At 36.8% G+C, this 26,608-nt stretch overlaps 1 protein-coding gene across 8 annotated transcripts in view; it reads left to right on the top strand.

Annotated features, from left to right (window-relative positions):
• The first annotated feature begins 29 nt into the window (after positions 1 to 29).
• Positions 30 to 26,608, top strand: part of BDP1 (B double prime 1, subunit of RNA polymerase III transcription initiation factor IIIB) — a 99,080-nt gene continuing 72,501 nt past the window's right edge. For 2 of the 8 annotated variants that reach the window (XM_058730186.1, XM_058730191.1), the window contains exons 1-9: positions 2,361 to 2,944; positions 6,200 to 6,473; positions 7,835 to 7,944; positions 9,080 to 9,139; positions 10,286 to 10,417; positions 11,590 to 11,723; positions 12,947 to 13,041; positions 22,705 to 22,759; positions 25,496 to 25,639. In XM_058730186.1, coding sequence (XP_058586169.1) covers positions 2,733 to 2,944; positions 6,200 to 6,473; positions 7,835 to 7,944; positions 9,080 to 9,139; positions 10,286 to 10,417; positions 11,590 to 11,723; positions 12,947 to 13,041; positions 22,705 to 22,759; positions 25,496 to 25,639 — 1,216 coding nt within the window. In that variant the 5' untranslated portion in view covers positions 2,361 to 2,732. Of the gene's footprint in view, positions 149 to 624; positions 763 to 2,348; positions 2,945 to 6,199; positions 6,474 to 7,834; positions 7,945 to 9,079; positions 9,140 to 10,285; positions 10,418 to 11,589; positions 11,724 to 12,946; positions 13,042 to 22,704; positions 22,760 to 25,495; positions 25,640 to 26,608 lie in introns of those variants that run through there. The other 6 variants (XM_058730170.1, XM_058730178.1, XM_058730160.1 and 3 more) reach the window with 4 other exon arrangements.

Genomic DNA, 26,608 nt, shown 5'->3' with positions numbered 1-26,608 from the left:
TGAAGAGTTAACTCAATATGCAAAAGACAGTTTTGGCTCTTTACATATTTTTTTTATTTCAGCACCAAACTTGTAAGTAGGCTTCATTGTTCCTATTCTGCGGAAGAGGAGATTGAGACTGTGAAACGAGGAGCGACTGTCCTAACAGGTAGGGACTCTTAGAAGTGAGATTTATAGTGAAGATGGATTTTAAATCTGTTAATTTCCCTTTTAATCTCATTGCTTTTGTCGCGGTGGACAGTACCGAAGGAATTTTAGGTTAATGGCTGTATGCTTGGGTTGTATGATAGGAAGGGAATAGCAGGGGATGCAGTTTTATCTCCTATTCACAATAACCTTGGAACGTGGGTAAAAGCCGTGGAGCATTTGCCATTGCTAGAAACATGTCCAACGATGCCTGAGGTTAGTTTAATACTTATGGTTTTCATCTCTCCTGTTACTTATTACAAACAAACGTGTACAGTTAGATTGTACACCCTAAAATCACCTTTTTATAAAGGCTTTTATGTTGGAAAATTTCAAACATCTACAACAATATGGAAAATACTGCAGTGCATTCTCAAGTATATGTGACCAAGCTTCAACAATTTTTATTTTAACTTCTAAAAGTCACCTATTTTATAGAAGGTAGGACAAAGTGGTGAAGACTTGGAGCTCTGGAGATGGAATGTCTTGGTTGAAAGCCCAGCTCTACTAATGAGTAGATGTGTGAACTTGGGTGTGTTATTTCATTGCAGTAAAGCTTCCATATTAAATGGGAAGGTAAATGTACCTCTTTAATTAACTGAATTAATGTATGTGAAGTACGAAGTGTTCAGTATATGTTAGCACTCAATATGTTAGCTATTATCAATCTTTTAACGTCAGAGAGCCTTGTGTGCTTGTCACTCACCCTAAACCCCACCTGTCTTCAATACTGTTTATGAGCCAAGCATCTGATTCCACTTAAACAACCTCTTCTGGAGTAAATTGAGCAGGGGCAAAAGATTGAATTGTGTCCTGGGTCATTGTGAAGAAGGGAGGGAAGCAATTTGGGATTGGAAAGTAAGTGGAAGTGTTATTGTTTGTGTATGTAGTCTTAATTTACAGTCTAATTGACCTTTTTCTTTGCGGTTGAAAATATACTCTGTGAATGATAGGGATATACTCAAGAGATATTGGGTGTGTCTGCTAGAGAAAACTGAAGACTTTTAAAATTACTCTGATGCCTTTAAGAATTTACTCCACAAACTTGGTTGTGTAACATATCTTAAGACTTTATATTTAATAATAAAATTAGATCTGATTCTGTTCCCTTATTTATAGTAATGACAAATTAAATCCTTGTTATTAATTGCCTTACCTACAGAATTGTGGGAGTGCCCTAGATTCTTAGATGGAACATAACATTTTGGGAAAGGCAATATCTTTATACCAGAATATACTGGGCAAAGCTAAATGGTCCTAGTAGTGGCTACAAGATTCGCGAGACATCTTCAGTAGGGGGCTCTTTGTCAAGTTCTTGACCTTCTTTAGGTGTATCTGAAGTCCTGTTCCCTCCCCAGATTACTGGAGGGAGCCTACAGAATCCACAGACTTCCATTTTCTTTCCAGTCTTAGGGGAATCTCTTCTCTCTAACGTGCTTTCATCCCTCTTACTCTCAAAAACGCTTCTCTTTCTTCTTCTGGATGACATAGCAACCTCTTGAATTAATTAAAGATTTTATTCTTTTGCCATTAACATAGCAGGATGTTCTTGTAGAGTTTTATTCTTCCAAAAAGGAAGTTGGGCCTGGCTGTTGTAATGAGTCAGGGAATTAAAAAGCTCGCCCATACTGTGTACAGCCAATTTCATCTATGGCCATTTTTCTTCTAATCATGTAAGTCTTCCCTAACCATATTACCTAAAGTAAGCCAGCCTCCCAATAATCTCTTTCATAATACTCTTTAAATTTTTTTAACGTTTATTTTTTATTTTTTATTTTTTTATTTTTGAGCCAGAGAGAGACACAGCATGAACGGGGGAGGGGCAGAGAGAGAGGGAGACACAGAATTGGAAGCAGGCTCCAGGCTCTGAGCCATCAGCCCAGAGCCCGACGCGGGGCTCGAACTCGCGGACCGCGAGATCGTGACCTGAGCCGAAGTCGGACGCTCAACCGACTGAGCCACCCAGGCGCCCCTCAAGTTTTTAATTATTTTTCATAATCTCTACCCCCAATATGGGGTTCGAACTCGTGCCCTGGTATCAAGAGTGGCAGGCTCCTCCGACTGAGCTAGCCAGGCGCCCCATGATTTTCATAGTCTTATAAAGGGTCTTGGGTCTTATAGGGTCTTGACTACCTCCTTTCACTCGTTTCTGTAACTCCTAGGGACGCTGGGAGAGGGGGAGAGCTGACCACGGAACATCTCAATTTCCGGTTCACTAGTAACTGTGTAGTTTGACAGTTACCATGGCTCCGGGCGCTGTGCGTCTTACGCTTTTCCTAGGCGCTGGCTGATGGCGTAATCAGTTCCGGCGCCCTACGAGGGCGGGGAAGCAAGGTACTGGGGGAAACTTAGCAGGGTCATGAAGAAGAGGCGGCGGCGGGAGGAAGGAGGAGGTGGTGGGGGTGTGAACCTGCGGTAGCTGCCCGCTGGGCTGGTGGTGTGGCCGTGTGGAAAGGACGTAGTTCTTAATCCCTTCTCCCGGCAGCAGCGGGGCTCGGGGCTGAGAGCGGCCGTGGGGCCGCCTCCCCGGGCCCCCTGGCTCCGCCATGTTCCGCAGGGCACGCCTTAGCGTGAAGCCGAATGTCAGGCCTGGTGTAGGCGCCAGGAGCTCCTCCGCTCCCAACCCCCAACGTGGACAAGAGGCTCCCAGGCCCCCGGATCCTGCAGCCGCTTCTTCCCCGAAGCCAGCGGAGTCTACAGATGTGTCCCCGGTGGATTTCGGGGGAACGGAGCCGCAAGAAAAGCCTCCCAAGAGCAGGTAAGAGCATGCAGAGAGGAGCATTTTCATCTGCCCCGCCTCTCTGGGCCTGTCACCCGGAATATGACCCCATGAATTTACTTTAGGAGTATTCTGTCGCTTGCATTAAGTCTTACAGTTGAGACTCTATGAACCTACTCCAAACTGCAGTTTGTCACTCTGGCCACAGGGTGTGGCACATGTGGATTTTGTTAAAGGTCTGTAGTTTCTCCGGGTGGGAATCTTGTCTTCAAGTGGTGGTGAGACAGAGTCCAGGTGCAACAGTCTTGACGTGAAATTTACACGTGGTAATGTTAGACAGCTTAGATTACTTTGCCGTAGTTTTTTTTTTTTTTTTTTTTCTTCCTTCTGGAGCACTTTGCAGGGGTAGGTACTTTTTTAGATTTTCAAAAAAACATTTATGTAGTCTTAAAAGACCAGTGTTACATTGGTTATGCTGAGTTGTGTCAATGGGGAGGAGATATGGCTACTTGATTTGATTCCAGGGCGTGCCCCTTTATAGTGGCCATGTTTTCTGAAGGGAAAAAGCATGTGCTAATACCACATTTGGAGTCTGGATTTTTTTTTTTCCTTAAAAAATGTTTTAAATTTAATGTTTATTTTTGAAAGAGCGGGAGAGGGGCAGGGAGAGAGGGTGACACAGAATCTGAAGCAGGCTCTGAGATGTCAGCCCAGAGTCCAACATCCGGCTGGACCTCACAAGCACAGAGCTCAACGCAGGGGCTCGAACTCACAAACCGTGAGATCGTTACCTGAGTGAGCCTAAGTGAGACTCTTAACCGACTTAGCTGCCCAGGCGCCCTAGGATTTTTTTTGTAATTTAACAGTTTATCAGACTTTGCCCAGGCAGAATTTGCTTATCTGTAAAATGGAAATAATACTCTCTGATTTGGAGAGCCAAGTTATTGTGGAGTTTAGAAAAAACTGACAAACTCTTGAATAGGACATGGCAGAATAGTTGTCTACAAAAAGTTATCTTTTTAAAATAAAAGCAATGGTAGTAAATAACAAAGTAGTTAAAATTAAGCCATGTTGGGCTATTAATGGTCTCTGTTTCTGTAATACATATGTGAGGAAACCAATAAAAATGGATCGTATTAAATAACAATGAGATGGTGTAAATTCTTTGTATGCTCTAACCAGAAGGTGAACATTTTATCCTTTTCTTTTTGGCCTAACTTCCTCTGTTGGCCTGAACTGGTGCTAGGTATAGGATGTTATTTTGCCAGCTTACTGATACTTAGTAATATCCATGTTTCTCATATGAATATTTTTTCAAAATTACTCCTCAAAAAAGAAATACAAGTAACAGTCACTGTTAATAAAGTTTGCAGAGATCCTGTTAACTACATACAGATGCATGATGATTGATAATTTAATAAATTACTGTGATTCTGTAGTCTTGAGACATTAGAGGTTGGGAATATTTGCTTTCTTAGAGTTGGCATTTAGGGAGTATATTTGATTTTTTTTTTTTTTTTTTTTTTTTTTTTACTATGTGTTTTCTTTCTTTGTGGGTCTTTGCAGCTGTAAAAATCTATAGGGTATATGTTTTGTCCTCAACGATTCAATATAATTGAATGAAATGCACATGATGCATGTATCATTACAAAGCCTGATCTCGGTGTCATAACTTTGGGCCCTATGTTGGGTGTAGAGATTACTAAAAAAAAAAAAAAAAAAAAATTAAAAACATGGAGCTATCCTGCAAATAACCTGGAAAGGTTATCCTATAGGTTTAGGCATTTTCAACTTTTTTTTTTTTTAATTTTTTTTTTTAACGTTTATTTATTTTTGAGACAGAGGATGAACAGGGGAGGGTCAGAGAGAGAGGGAGACACAGAATCGGAAGCAGGCTCCAGGCTCTGAGCCATCAGCCCAGAGCCTGACGTGGGGCTCGAACCCACGGACCGCGAGATTGTGACCTGAGCTGAAGTCGGACGCTTAACCAACTGAGCCACCCAGGCGCCCCAGCATTTTCTACTTTTACATAAAACTAATAACATGAAAAATGTAGACTGCTTTTAATTCTTACACCCTCTCTCTTCTTGACTTAATTTGCTTTCAGGCCATTCCTGAAATGTGTGTATCCAATCTGAACCATATTTAATATGTATTTTGGAGTGACTAAGTACTTTTTTAAGTTAGGAGTTTGATAGCTGTGTAAGTATTCATACCAGACGGAAGAGGAATGATTTCTACCTCAAACAGTATTTGATTTGATTAATGTAGCTCAATGTATATTCTCAAATACTGTAGTAGAGATATTTTAGAAATTTGATGTTTTGTATGTTTGGTTTGACTCCTCTCAGGTTGATAAAGCAATTTAAAATTTAGATCAGCTAGGGGGATGTCAATATAGATTATAAACTTAGTTTTTGAAAAAATAATTGTTGGGGCACCTGGGTGGCTCTGTCGGTTAAGCATCCGTCTTCATCTCAGGTCATGATCTCATGGTCCGTGAGTTCGAACCCCGCATCGGGCTCTGTGCTGACAGCTCAGAGCCTGGAGCCTGCTTCAGATTCTGTATCTCCCTTTCTCTCTGCCCCTCCCCCGCTCTCCCTCTGTCTCTCTCAAAAATTAATAAAGATTAAAAAAAAAAACTTAAAAAAAAATAAAAAAAAATTGTCAGTTATATAGTGATTCAAAGTAGGGTCATGAAGTTTTAATTTGTAACTTGGCCTTTTGTTTTTCTTGAACGAGTTAGGATGAGCATAAGCTTATATGTTCTAATGCACTAAGGGACTTGACGTTTGAAAAAGATCAGCAGTCTTTGTTAGAATTTATGTATCTGTTAAAAATTTTAGTAAAGGGGTGCCTGGGTGGCTCAGTCGGTTAAGCGTCTGACTTCGGCTCAGGTCATGATCTTGTGGTTCACGAGTTCGAGCACCGTGTCGGGCTCTGTGCTGACAGCTCAGAGCCTGGAACCTGCTTTGGATTCTGTGTCTCCCTCTCTATCTGCCCCTCCTCCACTCACACTCTGTCTCTCTCTGTCTCTCAAAATATAAACATTGTCTCTCAATGTTGTCTCTCAAAATAAACATTAAAAAAAAATTAAAAAAAAACAAAAATTTTAGTAAACAAAATTTTTATTGGAATCTGTCATGAATAATATATATCTGAAGTCGTTGATTGTTTTAATAATGAGATTTTACTGGTTTAGATTTTTGCCAGGCTAGTTTTTAAAACTAGAATATGAAAGATCCATGGTGTCCTTTTTTTTTTTTTTTTTTAATTTTTTTTTTATTTTGACAGTGATGAAAAGACTGACAATGAGAATTATGTTGAAGAATCCAGTAAGTCTTCCTCTGCTGTTTCACAGAGAAGAAAGCGAATATCAAGTACTACTCTGGTTAAGCCTGGTGTCAGTGTTCCTTCAGAATCTCATCCCTTATCTACAGTTAATCAAGAAGTTCCACAGCCAAAGCCTATTTCAACAAAAGAGAAACAGCCATGTTCAGACAGATACCGAATATATAAAGCCCAGAAACTAAGAGAAATGTTAAAAGAAGAATTGAGAAAGGAGAAGGTAAGGGAGAAAAATCACATTTGACTGTTCCTACTAGGTTTCTGTTTTTATTTTAGGCATCATTTGGAGGATTAATATCTGTAATATTTAATGGAGCATAACCAGTTAATGTTCCTTATTTTAATAGAAGATCCCCTTTTGTGAACTGAATGATTAATAAGCGCGATGGACTTAATAAGCTATTTTTTCTGCTATGTTAATTTTTATATTCATCTATATCTTTGATTTTGGTGAAGGCCAAAAATAGAAGGTCTGTTTCTACACACATAGAAAATATACAAAGCATATTTATAAAATAAACTTTAAGTATCATTTTTCGTTACATGAATAACATTCATTTGAATTAAGACAAATATACTTATTTGAGCAAAATGAATTGGTAATATTTTATAAATTGACAGTATAGAAATTATAAATGGGAAAAATTTGCATTTATGTGTATAGTAAAGCTCATCTTTTTAATCTTGAAGATCGATCGATTATTTTTCCAAGATTGCACTGTACCAATAGTGAAGCATGTAAGCTCTGCAGTTAGATATTTAAGATTTGAATCTTAGAGTCATCCCTTAGTATGTGTCGTTGGGCAATTTAATTGATTTTTCTGTCTGTATCCTCATTTGCAAAATAAGAGTGATGATAGTATATATCTCATTGGAGGGTTGTAAAGATTGGATGAGTAAATATATGTAAAACACATTAAGACTAGTGCCTGGCAAACAGAAGGAGCTTAACAAATGTCGGCTTTTATTATTACAAAATCCCCTTGTTAATTCAGAGGAAGGCACTTAGTATGAGTATGGTGCTTTATATTATTTAATTCTATCATCTTTGTGTAGTAGATACCGCTGTTTTATGCAGGTGGAAACAAGTTTAGAGAAGTTATTTGCTTTGTATCACATATCAGTGGGATTTGAATCTATATTGTTTAAAATCTAGGTCTCTAAAGATGTTCTATAGAATCTGCTTAGGTAGATTTATTTTCAGGAATTCAAAAATTAAACATTTGCTTTAAGAATTTTGTAAAATTCACAGAAATCTAGTTCATTACAGGGTAAACAAAAACTGTGTATTTATAAATTCTTAGCAAACTATTATAGTTAGAAGGCATTAGTAAGTATGATTTTATACGATGAGCTTTTATCCAGACCTAGACACTTTAGTTTTTAAAATTTCTTGATGTGCTACACTGTTTAATAATGCAGTTTATGAAGTTTGTCCTAAAATTGGGAATAATCGTGGTAAGAATAATACTAAATCACTTGCAATGAATATAAGAGTGGGATATACCTTTGAATATAGTACATGTGAAATTCTACATTTATAAAAGAAAAGTGGATCTTTGTGTGTGTTTGTGTGTCCAGAAACAATGGAAAAACAAATATGCCATAAATGAAAGTCAGAAGCCACCAGATCGTTCAAAAATGACTATGAGAGATTTCATATATTACCTGCCAGATAATAATCCAATGACGTAAGTAAATTTTTCTTGTTGTCCTTTCTTTGGGTATGTTGTGAGTTAAGTATCACTTAGAGTACAAGTTCGTGTTTTCCAAAAGTATGTTGACAAAACTTATAGCAAATACGATGTTTTTTCGATAGAATTTTTAAACAACATTTAGTTGTATTTCAGGTAACTGCTTTCTTGGGATGGTGCCCTTTACCTCTGAAATTAAAAATAAGTTTCCTTTCTTTTCTTTTATTTTCTTTTATTTTCTTTTCTTTTGTTTTATTTTTAACATTTATTTATTTTTGAGACAGAGAGAGAGCATGAATGGGGGAGGGGCAGAGAGAGAGGGAGACACAGAATCGAAAGCAGGCTCCAGGCTCTGAGCCATCAGCCCAGAGCCCGACGCGGGGCTCAAACTCACGGACCGCGAGATTGTGACCTGAGCTGAAGTCCGATGCTTAACCGACTGAGCCACCCGGGCGCCCCAAAAGGAAGTTTCCTTTCTTACATTACCAAAATGTTACAAAACTAAACAACTTTAATCAATACTGCAGTTTGTGTTTCTTGTACCCTATACCCTGATTCTAAAGGAACACTGTAATTTTTATGCTCTCCCTCCTAATTATTTATAGTAGATATTATTTGTCTTCTAAGAACAAAGCTTCTTTAGTAAAGTTAACCTGAGGAGGCAGATGGTTTATAATAAATCTCATTGTTATGTTGTTGATGGTTTAGCAGGTGGATGCGGGAGTTTAGCTTTTTTCAGGTTTACCAGGTCTTTGACTTGCTGCCGAAGGGCCAGAAGCCTAGGTGGTAAGTTGTTTGACATATAGGATTTGGAGATAAGCCATGTAGGTTGCTTCAGACATGAGGACTGGGAGAGCCTCCCTTCACTAAGGAATTAGAGAGTCAAAACGTTCCTACCTAGGGCATAGCAGGTTTATATTTGATGACAAGGTTTTTGACTGAGAAATTGACTCTTGGGCCACACTGTTATTAATAATAGTGTTATGGTTTATCATATAAAAAAAATGCAAGTTAAAATAATTTCCTTCTTGCCAATGGGTAGAATTAACAAGATATATATTGTTCATTTAAAAATATTTTTTATATTAAATATTAAATTGTCTCACATTTAAAAACGTTTGTTGTTTATTAGTTCTTCACTGGAACAAGAAAAGAAAACTGAAAAATCATTGACACCAGTCCAGACAAGAGAGTAAGCATTTTATCTTAGTGTTTTTTTAAAATAAGTTTTTTGATGGGTACAGTTTTAAAAAAAAGAAATCAAATGATGCTTTTTGTTATAGTCAAATTGCATGTGATAGGAATGTTTAGATAGAATCACTAGCACGAATAAAACTTACTGTCTGATTTAAGAGTCTCATGCTCTACCGACTGAGCTAGCCGGGCATGTCTGATTTAAATCAAAATGTAAGGCGGCCCATACTGTGTATTATATATGGAAATGGTCAATGGTGTTATTTTAACGAAACCTTATATCTTATTTTTATTTATTTTTAAAATATTGTTTTCTTTAATATTTATTAATTTATTTTGAGAGACAGAGTACGTGTTCACGATTGCGGGGGAGAGGGGCAGAGAGGAAAGAGAATCCCAAGCAGGTATTCCCAGAACTATCAGCATGGGGCTCCATCTCCACAAACTGTTAGGTCATGACCTGAGCTGAAATGTTGGGTGCTCAACAGATTGAGCAACCCAGGGACCCCTCAATTGAAGCTTTTAGAATTAAAAAGGATTTTGTTTTGTTTTAGAATAGCATAATAAAACAGTACAAAAAACAAATGGAACAAAAGTATACCGAGAAGTCTTCCAACTCTGTTTTTCTGTCATCTGGTTCTGCTGCCTGAAGGCAACAATTGTTACCAATTTTTTAATGTATCCTTCTAATTCTGTTCTGTGTCTAAACAAATAAACGTGTATATATTTTTCTTTTTATTTCCCTTTTATAGTTTTTAAAATAAATTTTTTTAATGCTTTTATTTATTTTTGAGAGAGAGACAGAGTGCAGGCAGGCAAGGGGCAGAGAGAGGGAGTCATAGAATCCGAAGCATGCTCCAGGCTCTGAGTTGTCAGCGCAGAGCCCGATGTAGGGCTTGAACCCACAAACCACAAGATCATGACCTGAACTGAAGTCGGATGCTTAACTGACTGAGCCACCCAGGCACCCCATAGTCGGGGAAATTCTTATAACCACGTCCTTAACGTGTAGTATCTTTACTTAGGGTATAGGGAAAATTGGAAATCAAATGAAGGTTGGATTTGAAGTAATTTATTTCAGAAGTTGATAGTACTCAGGAGATCCTTCTCCTGGATATATGAATTAAGCTATCTTTACATTTGGTAGGCAAGAAGGTAAAAGTACTCCTGATGCTGAAGGTCATGAAGAAGTAGAAGAAGAAGTGGATGACGGGCCATTGCTGGTTCCTCGAGTAAAAGTGGCAGAAGATGGTTCCATTATTTTGGATGAAGAAAGGTAAGTTAAAAAAAAAAAAAAAAAGAGATTGTGGTTTCAAACATAAGAACAAACGTGCTTTGTCTAATGAGAGAGATTGAATTTCTGCATCATTCATGGTTACCTGACCATATAAACACTGATGTTTATATTTCTTAATGCATGTTATAAATAGAAAGATGAGTTAGATTCATTTGTAATTTTTAGCAATTTTTATGCTGTGTTTTTTATAAGAAGATGGTACTGCTGATCCGTCATCCATTAACCTTCCACAATTGTTTTACTAACTTTACTGGTAATTGGGATGAGCTCCACTAATTATATGCTGGTCTCTACTGATGATACATTTCAAAAATTGGCTCAGTCTTGAAGTCAAAATTCAGGTTTTCTTATTATTAACTAATACCATATTTTGGTGTGTGATTATAACTAATGAAAATGCAACAAATGAATCAGGTTTAATCAGGGTTAATATTCTATATAACTTTTGTTATGACAAGGTTTAAATTCACTTTGTAGTTTCTCAGTTATAATATTAAATTTTTCAAATTTGGCATTGTGGAATTTGTTGTTTGTCCAAAGTGTGTTTTTTAAAAAAGAAGATAAATTCACGAGTAACTAAATATAAAAGAGGGATGTAAAGTAGTCTGACAGTTCAGTATAAAAATCTTTTTATAGCATATAAAATTCTACGATAATGAAACATAAATGCAGTACTTTTAATAATTGTGTGTTTTTTGCCATTATTTTGTGATGATCATTTTACTGGTCATTAAATAGTTAAAAGTGTTGTACTGCTTTGTTTACAGGAATGTAGAACAAAAACATAAGATGCTTATGTTTCTCATCTTCTCTTGGGTTTAGTATGATAAGGTAATATGTGTTAAATGTAGGGGACATACAGAAGTCAATAAAATATAAGTAATTTTTTGGTGGCCCAAAGATAATGTGTAAATTTTATATTGCTATTAACGATTTCAGAAGAATGTTGGCATTTAATTTTATTACTTGGCAATCACGTTTTAAGTGAAAATTAACAGAATCTTGGAAAATATGCTTACCTCAAGTATATATTATTATACTTTTGTTCTGATTCTGTCATGGCACATTTCAAAATATAACTATTCAAATATCATGTATTATTTTCTTTTTTGTTCTAAGTGCAAATCTATTTAAAAGTGTGTCTCTTTCAGTTTAACTGTAGAAGTTTTAAGGACAAAAGGCCCCTGTGTTGTTGAGGAAAATGACCCCATATTTGAGCGTGGTTCTACAACTACATATTCCAGCTTTAGGAAAAACTATTATTCTAAACCATGGTCAAATAAAGGTAACTAATTTTCATTTTAAATTTTGTGGATATTTATTTGAAGTAAAGTGAATTATTTTCTGTAAGTGAATAAAATGAAAACCATGTTATTTTCTGTCTAGCTAATTTTATTGGAACTGACCTCTGCATCCCTTCCCCCCCCCCCCCCCCCCACTTATTATGGAACTCCATCTCTGGCTTTATCTTAGTGATCTTTTTAGGAATTAGCATTATGGTAATTTGGGCTAGAGTAGTCCTCTCTGTCAAATCCCTGTATAAAAAATAACATGGAAAACTATTAATATTTCTAATACTCATAATAATGTTCTACCTTAGATACTGTTGTATAACAGAGTTTCTAAGGGTCAAAATTGTGCTCTTAAAAAGCATATACTACTACTTTTTGTTAAGTTTATTTGTTAATTTTGAGAGAGTTAGTGCAAGCAGGGGAAGGGTAAAGAGAGAGGGAGAGAGCGAGAATACCAAGTAGGCTCTGCACTGTCAGCATGGAGGCTGATACAGGGCTTGAATTCATGAACCGTGAGATCAGGACCTGAGCCAAAATCAAGAGTTGGTCACTTAACCGACCGAGCCACCCAGGTGCCTGAAGCTTATAATACCTTTTGAATGGTATCGCTTATTCTTATAAAAAATAATGCAGGTTGTTTTTGGGGAAGAAATGAAACAGAACAGAGTAATTCAGGACAACAACAAAGATTCTATACTTTCCTCCTCTGTATTCCCTAATCCTATTTTATTGAGGTTACTTCTTTTAATAGTTTCTTGTGTGTTGTTTTGGTTACTTTCTTTCACATACTACTTAGTGCACCTTAGTTGCTTATGTTAAAGCAGTAATATAGTGGCTGTGACTGATGGTTTTCTTAAGAACACTTTGAGACCAGATAGGCAGAATGTTGTTTTCTTCTTCTTCCTCTTCTCTTTCCCCTCCTTCCTCCTTTCTCTTTCTTCTCTTCTTCCCCTTCTCTTCCCTCTCTTCCTAATTTTAGCTTCTTGGTATGAGTTTATAAATTTCTTGTGTTTCTGTATAAAAGTTTAGACATTATTTTAGATGCATGAAGTTCTTAGCAATAAAATTGACTAAAGATTTTCTGGCCTTTAATAAAAGACTATTAGATACTCTCAAATTTATTTTTAACTCAAAATATATACTTCATGTAAGATTTTTTTTTCCTCTGAAATATTGAGATTAATTTTCATTCTTTCTAAATCTTTTATTTTTACAGAAACAGATATGTTTTTTTTAGCCATCAGCATGGTAGGAACTGACTTTTCTATGATTGGACAGCTTTTTCCTCACAGAGCAAGGATAGAAATTAAGGTAAAGTAAACCCAATACATTTGTTGATTGGAAAAGGACCAAAAATTACTAATACTGTTTTTTTAACTTTTGTTTACATCTCAGTTCATCCTTATTCATTACTAGTTTTGAGTACATGTGTCCTTTTTTACAGCTCAGAAAGTAATGCAGTATTACTGAATTCTAATATGAGTACAATCTCCTTACCTTTAGTGTATTATCTATGTCTTGCTCACTTCTAGAATGGATTTTAGGGAGTACCCATAAAACCCTGAATCTAAGATAAAAGAAGCATTATGTAACGAAGAGGGAAGAATAAATGTTTCAGAATACGTATTTGGATTAAGGGTAGATTTTGAACAGAGTGTATTGCTTAATTTCCTAGGAAGGCATGAAGAGAGGCATGCTAAATTAGATAATTCCCATGATCTGATCTAACTGTTGCTTTCTTAGACTACCTTAACTTTGTGGACAGGGCCACTACTAATAAGAGCAGTGATGTGCTTTACTATGCCTAACAGAGTGAGTAGTATTCTCTGTTTTATTTTTCCCTTTGTGAGAAGCTTAGTTACAAGTTTCCTGGGATGGAGTGCATATGAGTGCACACTATGTTGGCTCTCATGCATTTTCAATTAAAAAAATTTTTTTTAATATTTATTTCTGAGACAGATACAGAGCATGAGTGAGGGAGGGGCAGATAGAGGAAGACAGAATCCGAAGCAGGCTTCAGGCTCTGAGCTGTCAGCACAGAGCCCAACACGGGGCTCGAACTCACAAACCATGAGATCATGACCTGAGCTGCAGTCGTTCGCTCAACTGACTGAGCCACCCCGGCGGCCCTATGCGTTTTCAATATATTGTGAGCTCTTTTTTTATTAAAGAAATTTTTTTTTAATTTTTAATTTTATTTTTGTGAGAGAGAGAGACACACAGTGAGAGCAGGGGAGGGGCAAGAGAGAGATAGAGACAGAATCTGAAGCAGGCTCCAGGCTCTGAGCTGTCAGCACAGAACATGACATGGGGCTTGAACTCACAGACTACAAGACCATGACCTGAGCCGAAGTCAGACACTCAACCGACTGAGCCACCCAGGCACTCCTATAGTGAGCTCTTTATTCAACCATGGGTTTTTTTTCTTCATTAATTAAACTATCAGGAAAGACAGATGTTTTGTTCTTGTGCTACCATAGGCATGGATCCATTACCTGGGGACCATTATATGGTGTAATGGTTATTCTATTTCTGCAAAAGAAGAATTGTTTATATTATCTATGTTCCTTTTCTAATGTTGATCTTTGATATAAGGAGAAGAAAATGTTAAAGTATGTGAAGGCTAGAAATTGTCTAGGGGAGCCCTCTGATCTGAGTAATTAATGATAAATTTGTCACTAAACTATTTCTCCCCAAAATTGTTTAGACTCCTCCCCTAAGTTTAATGTAGTTCTAACAAATCTTTGGGCAAAATTTAGAAAAGTGAAAATTTAGACTAGTGGATTGTATTGGTTTTCAAATATCAAACCAGACTTGTGCTATTCTTTCTGATGTTGGATTTTATTATATTTTCTTGAGAATTTTTTTTTTTTTTAAGGTCATAGAGAGTGCATGCACGTGAGCCAGGGAGGGGCAGAGAGAGACGTGATCAGGGGATCTGAGGGAGGCTCTGTGCTGACAGCAGCCAGCCTGATGGAGGATTCAAACTAATGAATTTATGAACGATGAGGTCACGATCTGAGCCAAAGCTAGATGCTCAACTGACTGAGTCACCCAGGTGCCCCTCTTGAGGATTTTTTGCATCTTTGTTCATGAGGGATATTTTGAATATTTATTTATTATTGATTTATTTGTGAGAGAGGAGGGGGCAGCGAGACAGAGGGAGAGAGAGAATCCCAAGCAGGCTCTGCACTGTTAGCACAGAGCTTAATGCGGGGCTGGAACTCATGACTGAAATGATCTGAGCTGAAATCAAGAGTTGGACACTTAACCAACTCAACCAGCCAGCCGCCCTATGAAGGATATTTTACAACTTTCTTTTAATGCCTTTATCGTATTTTGGTACCAGGATTATGCTGGTTATAGAAAATGAGTTGGACAGTGTTTTTGTCTTTTTTTTTTTTTCTTTTATCTGAATGAATTTACGATTAATATGATTTCTCCTTTAGTGTTCAATAGAATTCAACAGTGAAAACCTTCAGACCTGTAATTTTCTTTGAGGAAGGATTTTAAGTTCAGTTTCTTTAATACATATAGGTATATTCAGATACTCAGTTTTTTTCTTGTCAGTTTTGATGCTAAGTTGTTGAATTTATAGGCATGAAGTTTTCATACTGTTCAGTAATCATTTTAATTTTTATAGGATATTTCTCTTTGATAATTGACGTTTTCCTTCTTTTTTTTTTCTTTGTCTTGCTAAGGGTATTTTGACTTCCCCAAATCTTTCTAATGAACCAACCTGTAGTTACAAGTTTTTAATTGTGGATTTTCATTTTTTTAACTCTTCAACATTTTCTTCTATTTATTCTGCCTTTAATTATATTCTTCTTAAGATGAAAATTTTGAACATTGACTTTTAGTACTTTTTTTCTAATTAGACGTTTAAAGCTATACATTTTTTTTTTTTTTTTTAAATTTTTTTTTTCAACGTTTTTTTATTTATTTTTGGGACAGAGAGAGACAGAGCATGAACGGGGGAGGGGCAGAGAAAGAGGGAGACACAGAATCGGAAACAGGCTCCAGGCTCCGAGCCATCAGCCCAGAGCCCGACGCGGGGCTCGAACTCACAGACCGCAAGATCGTGACCTGGCTGAAGTCGGACGCTTAACCGACTGCGCCACCCAGGCGCCCCTAAAGCTATACATTTTCATCTGAGTCCTGCTTCAACTGCATTTCATAAATTGTGATAGGTTGCTTTCAGTGTTTCTCAGTTAAAAATATTTTCTACATGTAGTTCTGTTATTTAGAAGTGTGCTTAATTTCCAAATATTTGGGACATTGGTAAATATTTTACTGTTTTGTAATTGTTTTATTCCATTGTGAACATCAAATATATAAGCTGTAAGATTTCAGTCTTTCTGAAATTTAATGAGATTTATTTTAAAAACATGTTATATTCATCTTGGTCAGTATTTCTGGTGCACTTGAAATGAGTGTATACTCTGTTGTTGGATATGTTGTCTAGTTCTAGTAGTTAACGAAGCAAAGAATTGACATCTGCCTTCATGATCATAGATTCGCCTCTTTCTGTGTTTATATTCAGTTTTTGACGTATATTGACTTTCTTGTGTCATTCACTTTTGGGTACAGTAATGGGTGCATTCACTTTTAGTGTGCTGCTAAATTGATCATACAGCAATTGTCTTTCTCTGATTTATATCACTTAGTATAATGCTTTCAGTGTCCATTCATGATGTTACAAATGGGAAAATTTCTTCTTTATGGCTGGATAATATTTCTGTACACATATACACACACATATGTACCACATTTTTTCTTTTTTTTTGTGCTTTGCTTTTGTAATTTTTATTTTTAATTTACGTCCAAGTTAGTATATAGTGCAACATTGATTTCAGGGCTAGATTCCTTATTGCCCATTACCCATTTAGACCATCTCCTCTCCCACAATTCTTCCAGTAACTCTCTGTTCTCCGTATTTAAGAGTCTCTTCTATTTTGTCTCCCTCCCATTTTTATATTATTTTGTTTCCCTTCCCTATGTTCATCTGTTTTGTATCTTAAAGTCCTCATGTGAGTGGAGTCATATGGTATTTGTCTTTCTCTGACTAATTTTGCTTAGCATAATACCCTCCAGTTCCATCCACATAGTTGTAAATGGCAAGATTACGTTTGTTTTGATTGCCGAGTAATGCTCCGTTGTGTGTGTGTGTGTGTGTGTGTGTGTGTGTGTGTGTGTGTGTATACATACCACATCTTCTTTATCCATTTATCCGTTGTTGGACATTTGGGCTCTTTCCATACTTTGGCTATTGTTGCTAGCGCTGCTATAAACATTGGGGTGAATGTGCCCCTTCGAAATAGCATACCTGTATCCCTTAGGTAAATATCTAGTAGTGCAGTTGCTGGGTCGTAGTATAGTTCTATTTTTAATTTTTTGAGGACCCTCCATACTGTGATCCAGAGTGGCTGTACCAATTTGCATTCCTGCCAGCAGTGCAAAAGAGATCCTCTTTCTCTGCATCCTCTCCAACATTTGTTGTTGTGTGAGTTGTTAATGTTAGCTATTCTGACAGGTGTGAGGTGGTATCTCATTGTGGTTTTGATTTGTATTTCCCTGATGATGAGTGATGTGGAGCATTTTTGCATGTGTTGGTTAGCTATCTGGGTGTCTTCATTGGAGAAATGTCTATTCATGTCTTTTGCCCATTTCTTCCCGTGACTATTTGTTTTTTGGGTGTTGAGTTTGATAAGTTCTTTATAGATTTTGGATACTAACCCTTTATCTGCTTTGTCGTTTGCAAATATCTTCTCCCATTCCATCAGTTGCCTTTTAGTTTTGCTGATTGTTTCCTTTGCTGTGCAGAAACTTTTTATTTTGATGGGGTCCCAATAGTTTATTTTTGCTTTTGTTTCTCTTGCCTCTGGAGATGTGTTGAGTAAGAAGTTGCTATGGCCGAGGTCAGGAGGTTTTTGCCTGCTTTCTCCTCGAGGATTTTGGTGGCTTCCTGTCTTCCATTTAGGTCTTTCATCCATTTTGAGTTTATTTTTGTGTATGGTGTGGAAAGTGGTCCAGGTTCATTTTTCTGCATATCGCTGTCCAATTTTCCCAGCACCATTTGCTGAAGAGACTGTCTTTATTCCATTGGATATTCTTTACTGCTTTGTCAAAGATTACTTGGTCATACATTTGTGGGTTTATTTCTGGATTCTCTATTCTGTTCCATTACTCTGTTTTTGTGCCAGTGCCACATTTTCTTTATTCATTTCTCACTGGACACTTAGATTGTCTTGGCTGCAGTGAACAATGCTGCAGTGAACTTGGGGATACATACATCTTTTCAAGATAGTGATTTTGTTTCCTTCAGGTAAATATGCAGAAGTAGAATTGCTAGATCATGTGATAATTTTATTTTTTAATATTTTTGAGCAACATCCATACTGTATTCTATAGTAGCTGCAGTAATTTATCCAGTCTGACACTCTTTTAGTTTAATTTTATTATAGGTTGTATTTCTGAGAGAGACCAATTCATGGTCATTGAATTCTTACGTTGACCCTGATTTAAAAAAAAAAAAAAAAAAAAAAAAAAAGATAAAATGTCTGTTGTACATTTCCATGTAATAATTTAGTTCATTTACCTTTAATGTAATAACTGATATGACTGGGTTCAAGTCTATCACCTCACTATTTTCCGCTTACCCATCTGTTTTTTATTCCTCGTTTCCTGCCTTCTTTTGGGTTATTCAGATAAATCTTAGTATTCTTTCTTATTTTCTTTATTGTACCATTTTACTCTTTACACTTCATACTCCATATGTAATAATCTCTTACAAGTATATTCCATCTACCCTTCATCCTTTGTGTAATTATATATTTCGCTTTTACATACTGTAATACAATTTTACATCGAACTTATTTTAGCTTATAGTCTTTTGTCTTTATTTATTTATTTTATTTTTAATGTTTATTATTTTTGAGACGGGTGGGAAGGGAGTGAGGGAGGTAGACACAGAATCGAAAACAGGCTCAAGGCTCTAAGCTGTCAGCCCCCATTGTCTTGTCTTTAAAGGAAATTGAGTAGAAAAGTAGAAAAAAGAAACTAGCCTTAATATTTAGCCACCATTTTCAATGCTTTTCATTTCTTCGTGTAGGTTTGGATAGGAGATTTACTGTTGAAAAATTCTCTCAGCTTTGATTTATCTGAAAGTCTATTTCACCTTACTTTTTGTTTTTTTTTTGTTGGATATGCAAGTGGTTTGATAGGTTTTCCTTTCAGTGTTTTAAAATTGTCATTCTCTTGCCCATTGGCCTCCAGTGTTTTTGATGATAAGTCAGTCATATTTTTTGTTTTTATTCCCCTGTATGTGATAAATTGTTTTTCTCTATTTTTGAGAGTTTTTAACTCTGGTGTTCAGCAGTAGGGTTATGATTTTCGTATGGATAGTTTCTTTTCAATATTTTTTCTACTTTGTCCTTTTCCTCTGGAACTCCACTTATGTCTATTAGCCTGCATAACATTATACTTCAAGTTAAAGCTCTGTTCTTTTTTTTTCCTGATCTTTTTTTCTCTATATCACTTGGTTAGTTTCCATTACTGTGTTCACAGGTTCACCCTGTCTTCTGCTGTCTTCAGTCTGCAGATATGCCCATTCAGTGAATGTTTCATTTCTCATGTTACATATTTTTCATTTCTTTAATTTCCACGTGGTTATTTTTCTTAGTTTCCTTTCTTCTGAGATTTCCCTGTTGATTCCATATTTTTCTTTAAATCATTGAACATATTTATAACATGTTTTAACTTTCTTGTTTGTTAATTTCAGCATTTAGATCATGTTGAGATCTGTTTCTGTTGACTATTTTTTTGTGCATCACATTTTCTTGTCTTCTCATGTCTTATGGAGTTTTGTTTTGTTTTTTGTTTTTTTTTAAGTTTATTTGGAGAGACAGAGCACATGTGTGTTAGCGGGAGGGGCAGAGAGAATGGGAGAGAGAGAATATACAGAGCCTGACATGGGGCTTGAACTCCTGAACCATGAGATCATGACCTGGGCCAGAACCAAGAACCAGATGCTTAAGTAGCTGAGCCTCCCAGGCGTCCCTTGTGGAGGTTTTTTAAAAGATTTTTTTTTTTAATGTTTATTTTTGAGAGAGAGCATGTGCGTGAGCGAGAGTAGGGGAGGGGCAGAGAAAGAGGGAGATACGGAATTCAAAGCAGGCTCCAGGCTCCAAGCTGTCAGCATAGAGCCTGATGTGGGGCTCGAACTCACAAACCACGAGATCATGACCCAAGCTGAAGTCGGACGCTTAACTGAACTACCTAGGCGCCCCATGGATTTTTTTTAAACTGAGTACTGGACATTGTGGATGATATGTTTGATAGTGTCTAGATTATGTTTGTTGGTTTCTTTCCTTTAAAGAGTATTAAGTTCTAAAAGGCAGTTAATATTCTCTCATCTCTCCTTGTTATTGTCAAGGCTTGATTTTAGGCTTTATTAAGGCAAATCTAGGCTAATCCTTTTTCTAGGTTTTTTATCTGAACCATAGAAAATCCTTTGAATTAGTTTTCTAAGTTCTCTGAGGACCATCATATTAGTACTATTCGAGATGCACAGAAGAGATGGTATAATTCATTACATATCTTGAGTGCTTTAGGGCATTAGAATTTAATTCTCATGCTAGAGCCCTGAGTGAGAAAGCCTGCTCTAAGACTGTGGTCCTTATCTCGAAGCGGTGGCTTTTCTGGTGTCTAAAGTAAATGTTTGGGTATTAACTAAGTCTTTCCTTTTGTGAGGGCTAGAATTCTGTCAGCTTGCTCTGTTAAGTAACTTCTAGTATCTTTCTTTTCTTGTTCCTGGAGTAGTTGTTTTCTACTAGGCCTTAGGCTATTGGTATGTGGAACCCAGATATAGATCAAGTACCCATGGAATACTTCCACTAAGCTTGTGAGACTCCTTTTTGTATAGCTGTCTTCTCTCTACAACCCCTAAATATTCTCTAGCTCTTGAGAGCTCTGCTCTCTTTGGCCTTTATCTCCTCTTCATTGTTTAGGGAATTTAGCCCAGAGAGCCATGGTGATCATGGGTACATCTTAGATGTTTCCATTCTATCCAGAAATGTGAGGTTGTAGTTTTACTCTTGCTGTTGTCCATTGTTTGCAAACAGTTGATTGATTTATTTTGTTCAGTAGTAAAGTTATTTTTGGTGTGGTTGGATGTGTTGAGTAAGCCTGTAACCAGTTACTTCATCAGAGTCAGTGGTGGAAATTATGGGATTTATTTTACAATCATGGAATTTAGTTTGCAGTAGTTCCTGCCTATAAATTCAAGGAATAATATCAATACATTCTTTACAAATGTTTTAAATTGTTCTCAATATGTTCCTCATTAGGTAAAATATGGTATAGTATTGTTTTAGAATTGAATAATGCCTAAAGCTTATTGGCATTTCTCTTAGGATGTTCAATTTAGTGGTTATATAGCCTCTCATTTTTATGGAGGTAACGTTTGAGGAGATGTTTAAAGAATAATATGATCTTTATGGGAGAAAGATAATGATCCTTGAAAACTTAAGTGTCATTTACTGGGAATGAGTTTTATGAAGAAAATAAAGACTGGAAAAAACATAAGCTGTAGATGAAAAGATGTTGAAGGCCTATGAAGTTTTTAAAATATGGGCAAGGCTCACCTAAAGAGTTTACAGATGCGTGTGCCCTTGAATGATAAACAGTAAGGAAAGCAAGATAGAGCTTTAAATAAAGTCAGGTCAGTGGTTAGGTTCTTTCAGAGGGAAGAAGGGGGCCATGAAGCGCTTCTTTGTTTTGTGATTTTCTCTATTTTTTCTCAATAAAAAGTTTGATTTTTGTATTTTCAATAAAAGCTTTTAGACTGATCTATAAAAGGGAGAGATTGGTGATTATGCCCTCTCCCAGGATGTAATTGCATGATTAGATAATCTTACAAACAAGCTTATACCCTCACACTTCCTAATGACCTTAGTTAGGATGGATTGAACCTTAAACTTTAACCATCTCCATCTTAATGGAGGTAATCTGGAGTGTGACAGGGAATGATGATCTCTGGTGCTCAGAAAAGCATGAAGAAATGTGCCTTAATATAAAGAAGTCTCTTTTTTTTTTTTAAACGTTTGTTTAATTTTGAGAGAGCGTGCACACACATGTAAGCGAGGGAGGGGCAGAGAGAGAAGGGGACAGAGAACCAAATGGGTCCTGTGCTGATGGCAGAGAGCCCATTGCGGGGCTTGAAGTCCCTAACCCTGAGATCATGACCTGAGCCAATGTTGGATGCTTAACCGACTAAGTCACCCAGGTGCCCCAATATGAAGAAGATTCTAAAGATAAACTTGGCCTGACTCAAAAATTTGTTTTCTCACAGTCTCTCTTCTGTGCCATAAAAAACATGAGAATAGTAATATAAGATGTTTAACTTGATATGAATATATTAGTTTTTAAAGAGTTAATATTAGTTAGCTTAATTGACTACAGTTTGATTTGTTACCAAGCTAGTTAACTTTTTTCTGTCCTCTGTGACTCTAGCTTCCATTGCTGATTTATGCTGTTGATTATAAGGAGGTTCAGGGAGCTCAGTGTAGATCATCATCTCTTTTTAAAAAGCTGAAGGTTTAAGTAGCTTGCCTGTTGGCAAAGATGTTATGTACAAGAGAATCATTTGTTATAAGAATTTTTTTAATTTTTGTTTTAGAGAGAGAGAGAGTGTACAAGCAGGGGGGAGGGGCAGAGGAAGAGAGAGAGAGAGAGAGAGAGGCAGGCAGACAGAGAATCCCAAGCAGGCTCCATGCTTCGTGTGAAGCCTGACTCAGGACTTGAGCCCATGACCCTGGGATCATGACCAGAGCCGAAATCAAGAGGCAGACCCTCAACCAACTGAGCCACCCAGGCACCCCAGAAGTTTTATTTTAATGCTTATTTTTTAACTGTAATCTTCACTTTTTTAATAGGATAAAATTACTATAGGTTTTTGTTTTCTTCTGTTAACAGAATAAATTTAAACGTGAAGAGAAAACAAATGGATGGAGAATAGACAAAGCCTTCCGTAAGTATTAAGACCTCTTTTATGATATATCACTTGGAGATCTTAAAAAAGGACCAGTTTGGTTCCGGTGTGTTTTAGATTTGTGTTTTCTCTTTATTGTCATAAGAAGAATGAGACTGGACATTTTTCTCTTGAGCAGTGCAGGTCTGGCAGCTGATAACAGATCTATAGACAAGGGATTAGTAAAACATTAAGAAGCAAGTAAGCAGAGTTCTGAGTTCCAGACGTTATAGAGGGACTGAAGACACCTTTTCTAAGTGTTTTTTTGTTCTGAGTCAACTCTATTCAAGAAGGAATTATTTCTGGAAGAACTAACAGTATAGATGATTCCTTCCAGTGGCCAGTCATTCATTCAGTTAATAATAGTAAACATCTGAGAGCTGTTTAATGTTCTAGGCATTGAGGATATAATGGTGAACAGAGCAAATGAGAAGTCTGCTTTTAGAGCCTTAAGTCTAATTAGATGTGGAAAAGGATAAAGTCAGTAGTCATGGTTAATTGCAGATAGTGATTAGTTTCTAAGAAGAAAAAAGAGAGTGAAGAGTGGATATGTAGAATTGGTAGTCAGGGAAGTTTTATCTGAAAAGGTGGCGTTTGAATTTATACCTGAAGGGATGATACCTATTTTTCAGCTTTTAAGTAATTGCTTTACTGCAGTTAACATTTTTTCTTTTTGAGTCCAGAGAAGAATATCAAGGGATCTGTACAAAAAAAGCAAAATTAAATGTATTGTTTAAAATAGTACCTGTAGAGGCACCTAGCTAGCTCAAACAGAAGAGCATGCAATTTTTGATATTGGGATCAAGCCCCACGTTGAGTGTAGAGATTACTAAAAAAAAAAAAATAACAAATAAGAGTTAAAAAAAAAAAAAATAAACCTATATTCCTTGTCTGGAAGATAATTATCAATGTTTCATGATAAATGTATTCACTGTCCTTTTGCTGTAGTGCTAATCTTAGGAAAAAACCTAAAAAGGGGTTTAATGTCATATAGCACGTGTGTTTACCTTACGAGGAGACCCTGAGATGAGTGGAGTGTACTCACAACGTTGTATTGGGTCTTTAGGGATAGCACTTCCAAAAATAGCTCCTGGAAGATCTGGAGTATTTTAGTCTTAAACTTCTCTCTATTTTGGAGAGGTGGTCATGCAACTGTTCATTATGTTCAGTGCATTATAATCAGAAGAGAATTCATAAATCCATAAAGTCTTCATGGGGTATGGAACCATTGTTAAGACGATTTTAATAGATTATTTTATTTTGCTGAAAACATTTTTAATGTTTATTCTTGAGAGAGGGAGAGAGGTGCAGAGTGCAAGTCAGGAGGAGCAGAGAGAGAGAGGGAGACACAGAATCCCAAGCAGGCTCCACACTGTCAGGACAGAGCCTGACACGGGACTCAAACCCACAAACTGAGAGATCCTGACCTGAGCCGAAGTTGGATGCTTAACCGACTCACCACCTAGGTGCCCCTGTAATACACAATTTTATTATTGGCTGATTTGGGTGCTTTGTAGTGGAAAATTACAAAAAATTAAATTGCAATTTTTTTTAGAACTCATATTTTCAATTTTTCTGAGAATTTTTTTTAAGTTCATTTTTTTATTTTGAAAGAGAGCATGATCAGGGGAGAGGTGAAGAGAGGTGGCAGGGGAGGATGGTGGAGTAGAGAATCCCAGCAGGCTCTGCACTGTTAGTGTGGAGCCCATTGTGGGGTTCGAACTTACAAACCTTGAGGTCATGACCTGAGCTGAAATCAAGAGTTGGGCACTTAACCAACTGAGCCACTTAGGTGCCCCATTTTAGTTTTTTAAAATTTAATTTAATGTATTATTATTATTATTTTAATGTTTATTTTTGATAGAGACAGAGCACAAGTGGGGGAGGGGCAGAGAGAGGGAGACACAGAATCCAAAGCAGGCTCCAGGCTCCGAGCTCTCGGCGCAGAGCCCAATATGGGGCTCAAACCCACAAACTGCGAGATCATGACCTGAGCCGAAGTCGGACGCTTAACCGACTGAGCCACCCAGGTGCCCCCATGGCTCTTTCTGATGTAATGACATTGATGGGTATTTAGTGAGAATGGTCCTGATCAATATTCACTTGCTTCCCTCTTTGCTGATATTTGGAAGATTAAATAGTGAAAGGGTTGTGATGAAGAGAGGACATGAGGTAGAGAGGCTTTGAGGAGTTAGTCATCTGGTCTTTTCTCAAAGTTGATTTGTAATGTACGTACAGTGCAATTTATAGTTTGAGTTTTGACATAGGGTATACTTGTGCAACCACCACCCAAAACAAGGTATGGAATGTTTTCATCGAACAGAAAGGCCCCTGTGTCCCTTTGTAGTCAGTCTCCACAGCTATCCTGATGCAGGGCAACTGCTATTTTCATTTGAATCACCATAGATTAGTTTTGCTTGTTCTAGAACTTCTTACTCATGGAATCATACAGCATGTGCTCTCTTATGTCTGGCTTCTTTCAGTCAACATTTTGAGATTTACCTATAATATTGCTTATATCAGTACATAATTGTTTTTTTGTTTTTTAAACTGATGTAACTTGTTCCTATTTATTGCTCAGTTTTCTTTTGTGAGTCTCTTCTACAGTGACTAGAGTTGGTTATCCATTCTCCTAATAAGCCCATTTGCTTTTGATGTATGGTACTTAACTTGAAAATTCTTTTTCTTTTTTTAAAATATAAACTTGTGGGTTCTTTTTCTCTTTTTTTTAAACAGAGGAAAAGCGCCCTTTTGACTTCGATTTTTTTGCTCATTTGCTTCAGAAAGTTCTTGCTGAAGAAGAGAAAAGAAAACAAAAATCTGTTAAAAATCAGAGTTCAAAGGAGAAGAAATCTTCTAAACCACGGAAAAATGTAAAAGGTATTTTAAAAGGAAGCATGTTCTATTATTTAATAGTGATACACTTGGAATATTATCCCTCGAGTCTTTGAGCATTCCTCTGTAGTTCAGGTAGTTGAGATCATCAGGGCATCCGTTTGGGGAGACTTGATTTTTCTTCAGTCTCCCAGTTATCTGGCCTAAAATAGCACTTCCTTTTAAATTTAATAATTTGCATGGCTGGGCTATTTGACATCTTTCTTGCTTCTAGAGTGTTGTTGTAGCTAATAAAAGAACACTGGAATTTGGGGGTGTCATGTTTGGTTACATATTATCATTTTCCTTTGTAAAACAAACCTGACACAAAGTTCTAATGTTTAAAAAATGGGACTCTGATACTTTTGCTTGTGACTGAATTGCATTGTTTGAGCACAGTTTATTTCTGAGGGTTAGTGTTGATTGGTGCTAGGTAGAAACTTGTGTATATGCAGGCATGTCTATTTTTAGGCAAATATTTTCTTGATTATTTGAATTCTGATCTAGGAGGATAATGTTTAGTTACATCAAGTACTTTAAAGAATCGTGGAACTATGGGGAAGTTTATATGTTAGGTTGTTCACATCCCAGACCCTTTCCACATGTTTTAGTCACTGGGAAGCAGCCCTGGAGATCTTGTTAACTCTCCCTATGGTCTCACAGTTTAAGTATTGACAGATGTAGGACTCAAACCTAGGGCTGTGAGAGCCTGCTTTGGGGGTCTGCAAGACTAATGCGAGGTTGGATTATTTGCTAGGAGACTCAAAAGATGCAGTGTATGGTTTTACACCAGCTGAGATTTCTTACAGTGAAAGGCTATGGAACAGAATTAGCAAAGGGAGAAGATGCATGGCTCAAAGTCTAGGAAAATCCAGGTACAAGCTTATAAGAGTCCTCTCTCCTAGAGTCCCACAGGAAGTGCTTCATTTCTGTAGCAACAAGTTATGATGAGATAGATAAAAAGTTGTCTGCCAG

This window comes from Neofelis nebulosa, chromosome 1 (assembly GCF_028018385.1).
Source record: "Neofelis nebulosa isolate mNeoNeb1 chromosome 1, mNeoNeb1.pri, whole genome shotgun sequence".
In the NCBI taxonomy this organism is placed as follows: domain Eukaryota; kingdom Metazoa; phylum Chordata; class Mammalia; order Carnivora; family Felidae; genus Neofelis; species Neofelis nebulosa.
The sequence above is the reverse complement of the archived record's forward strand: the minus strand, read 5'-3'. Positions and strand labels throughout refer to the sequence as shown.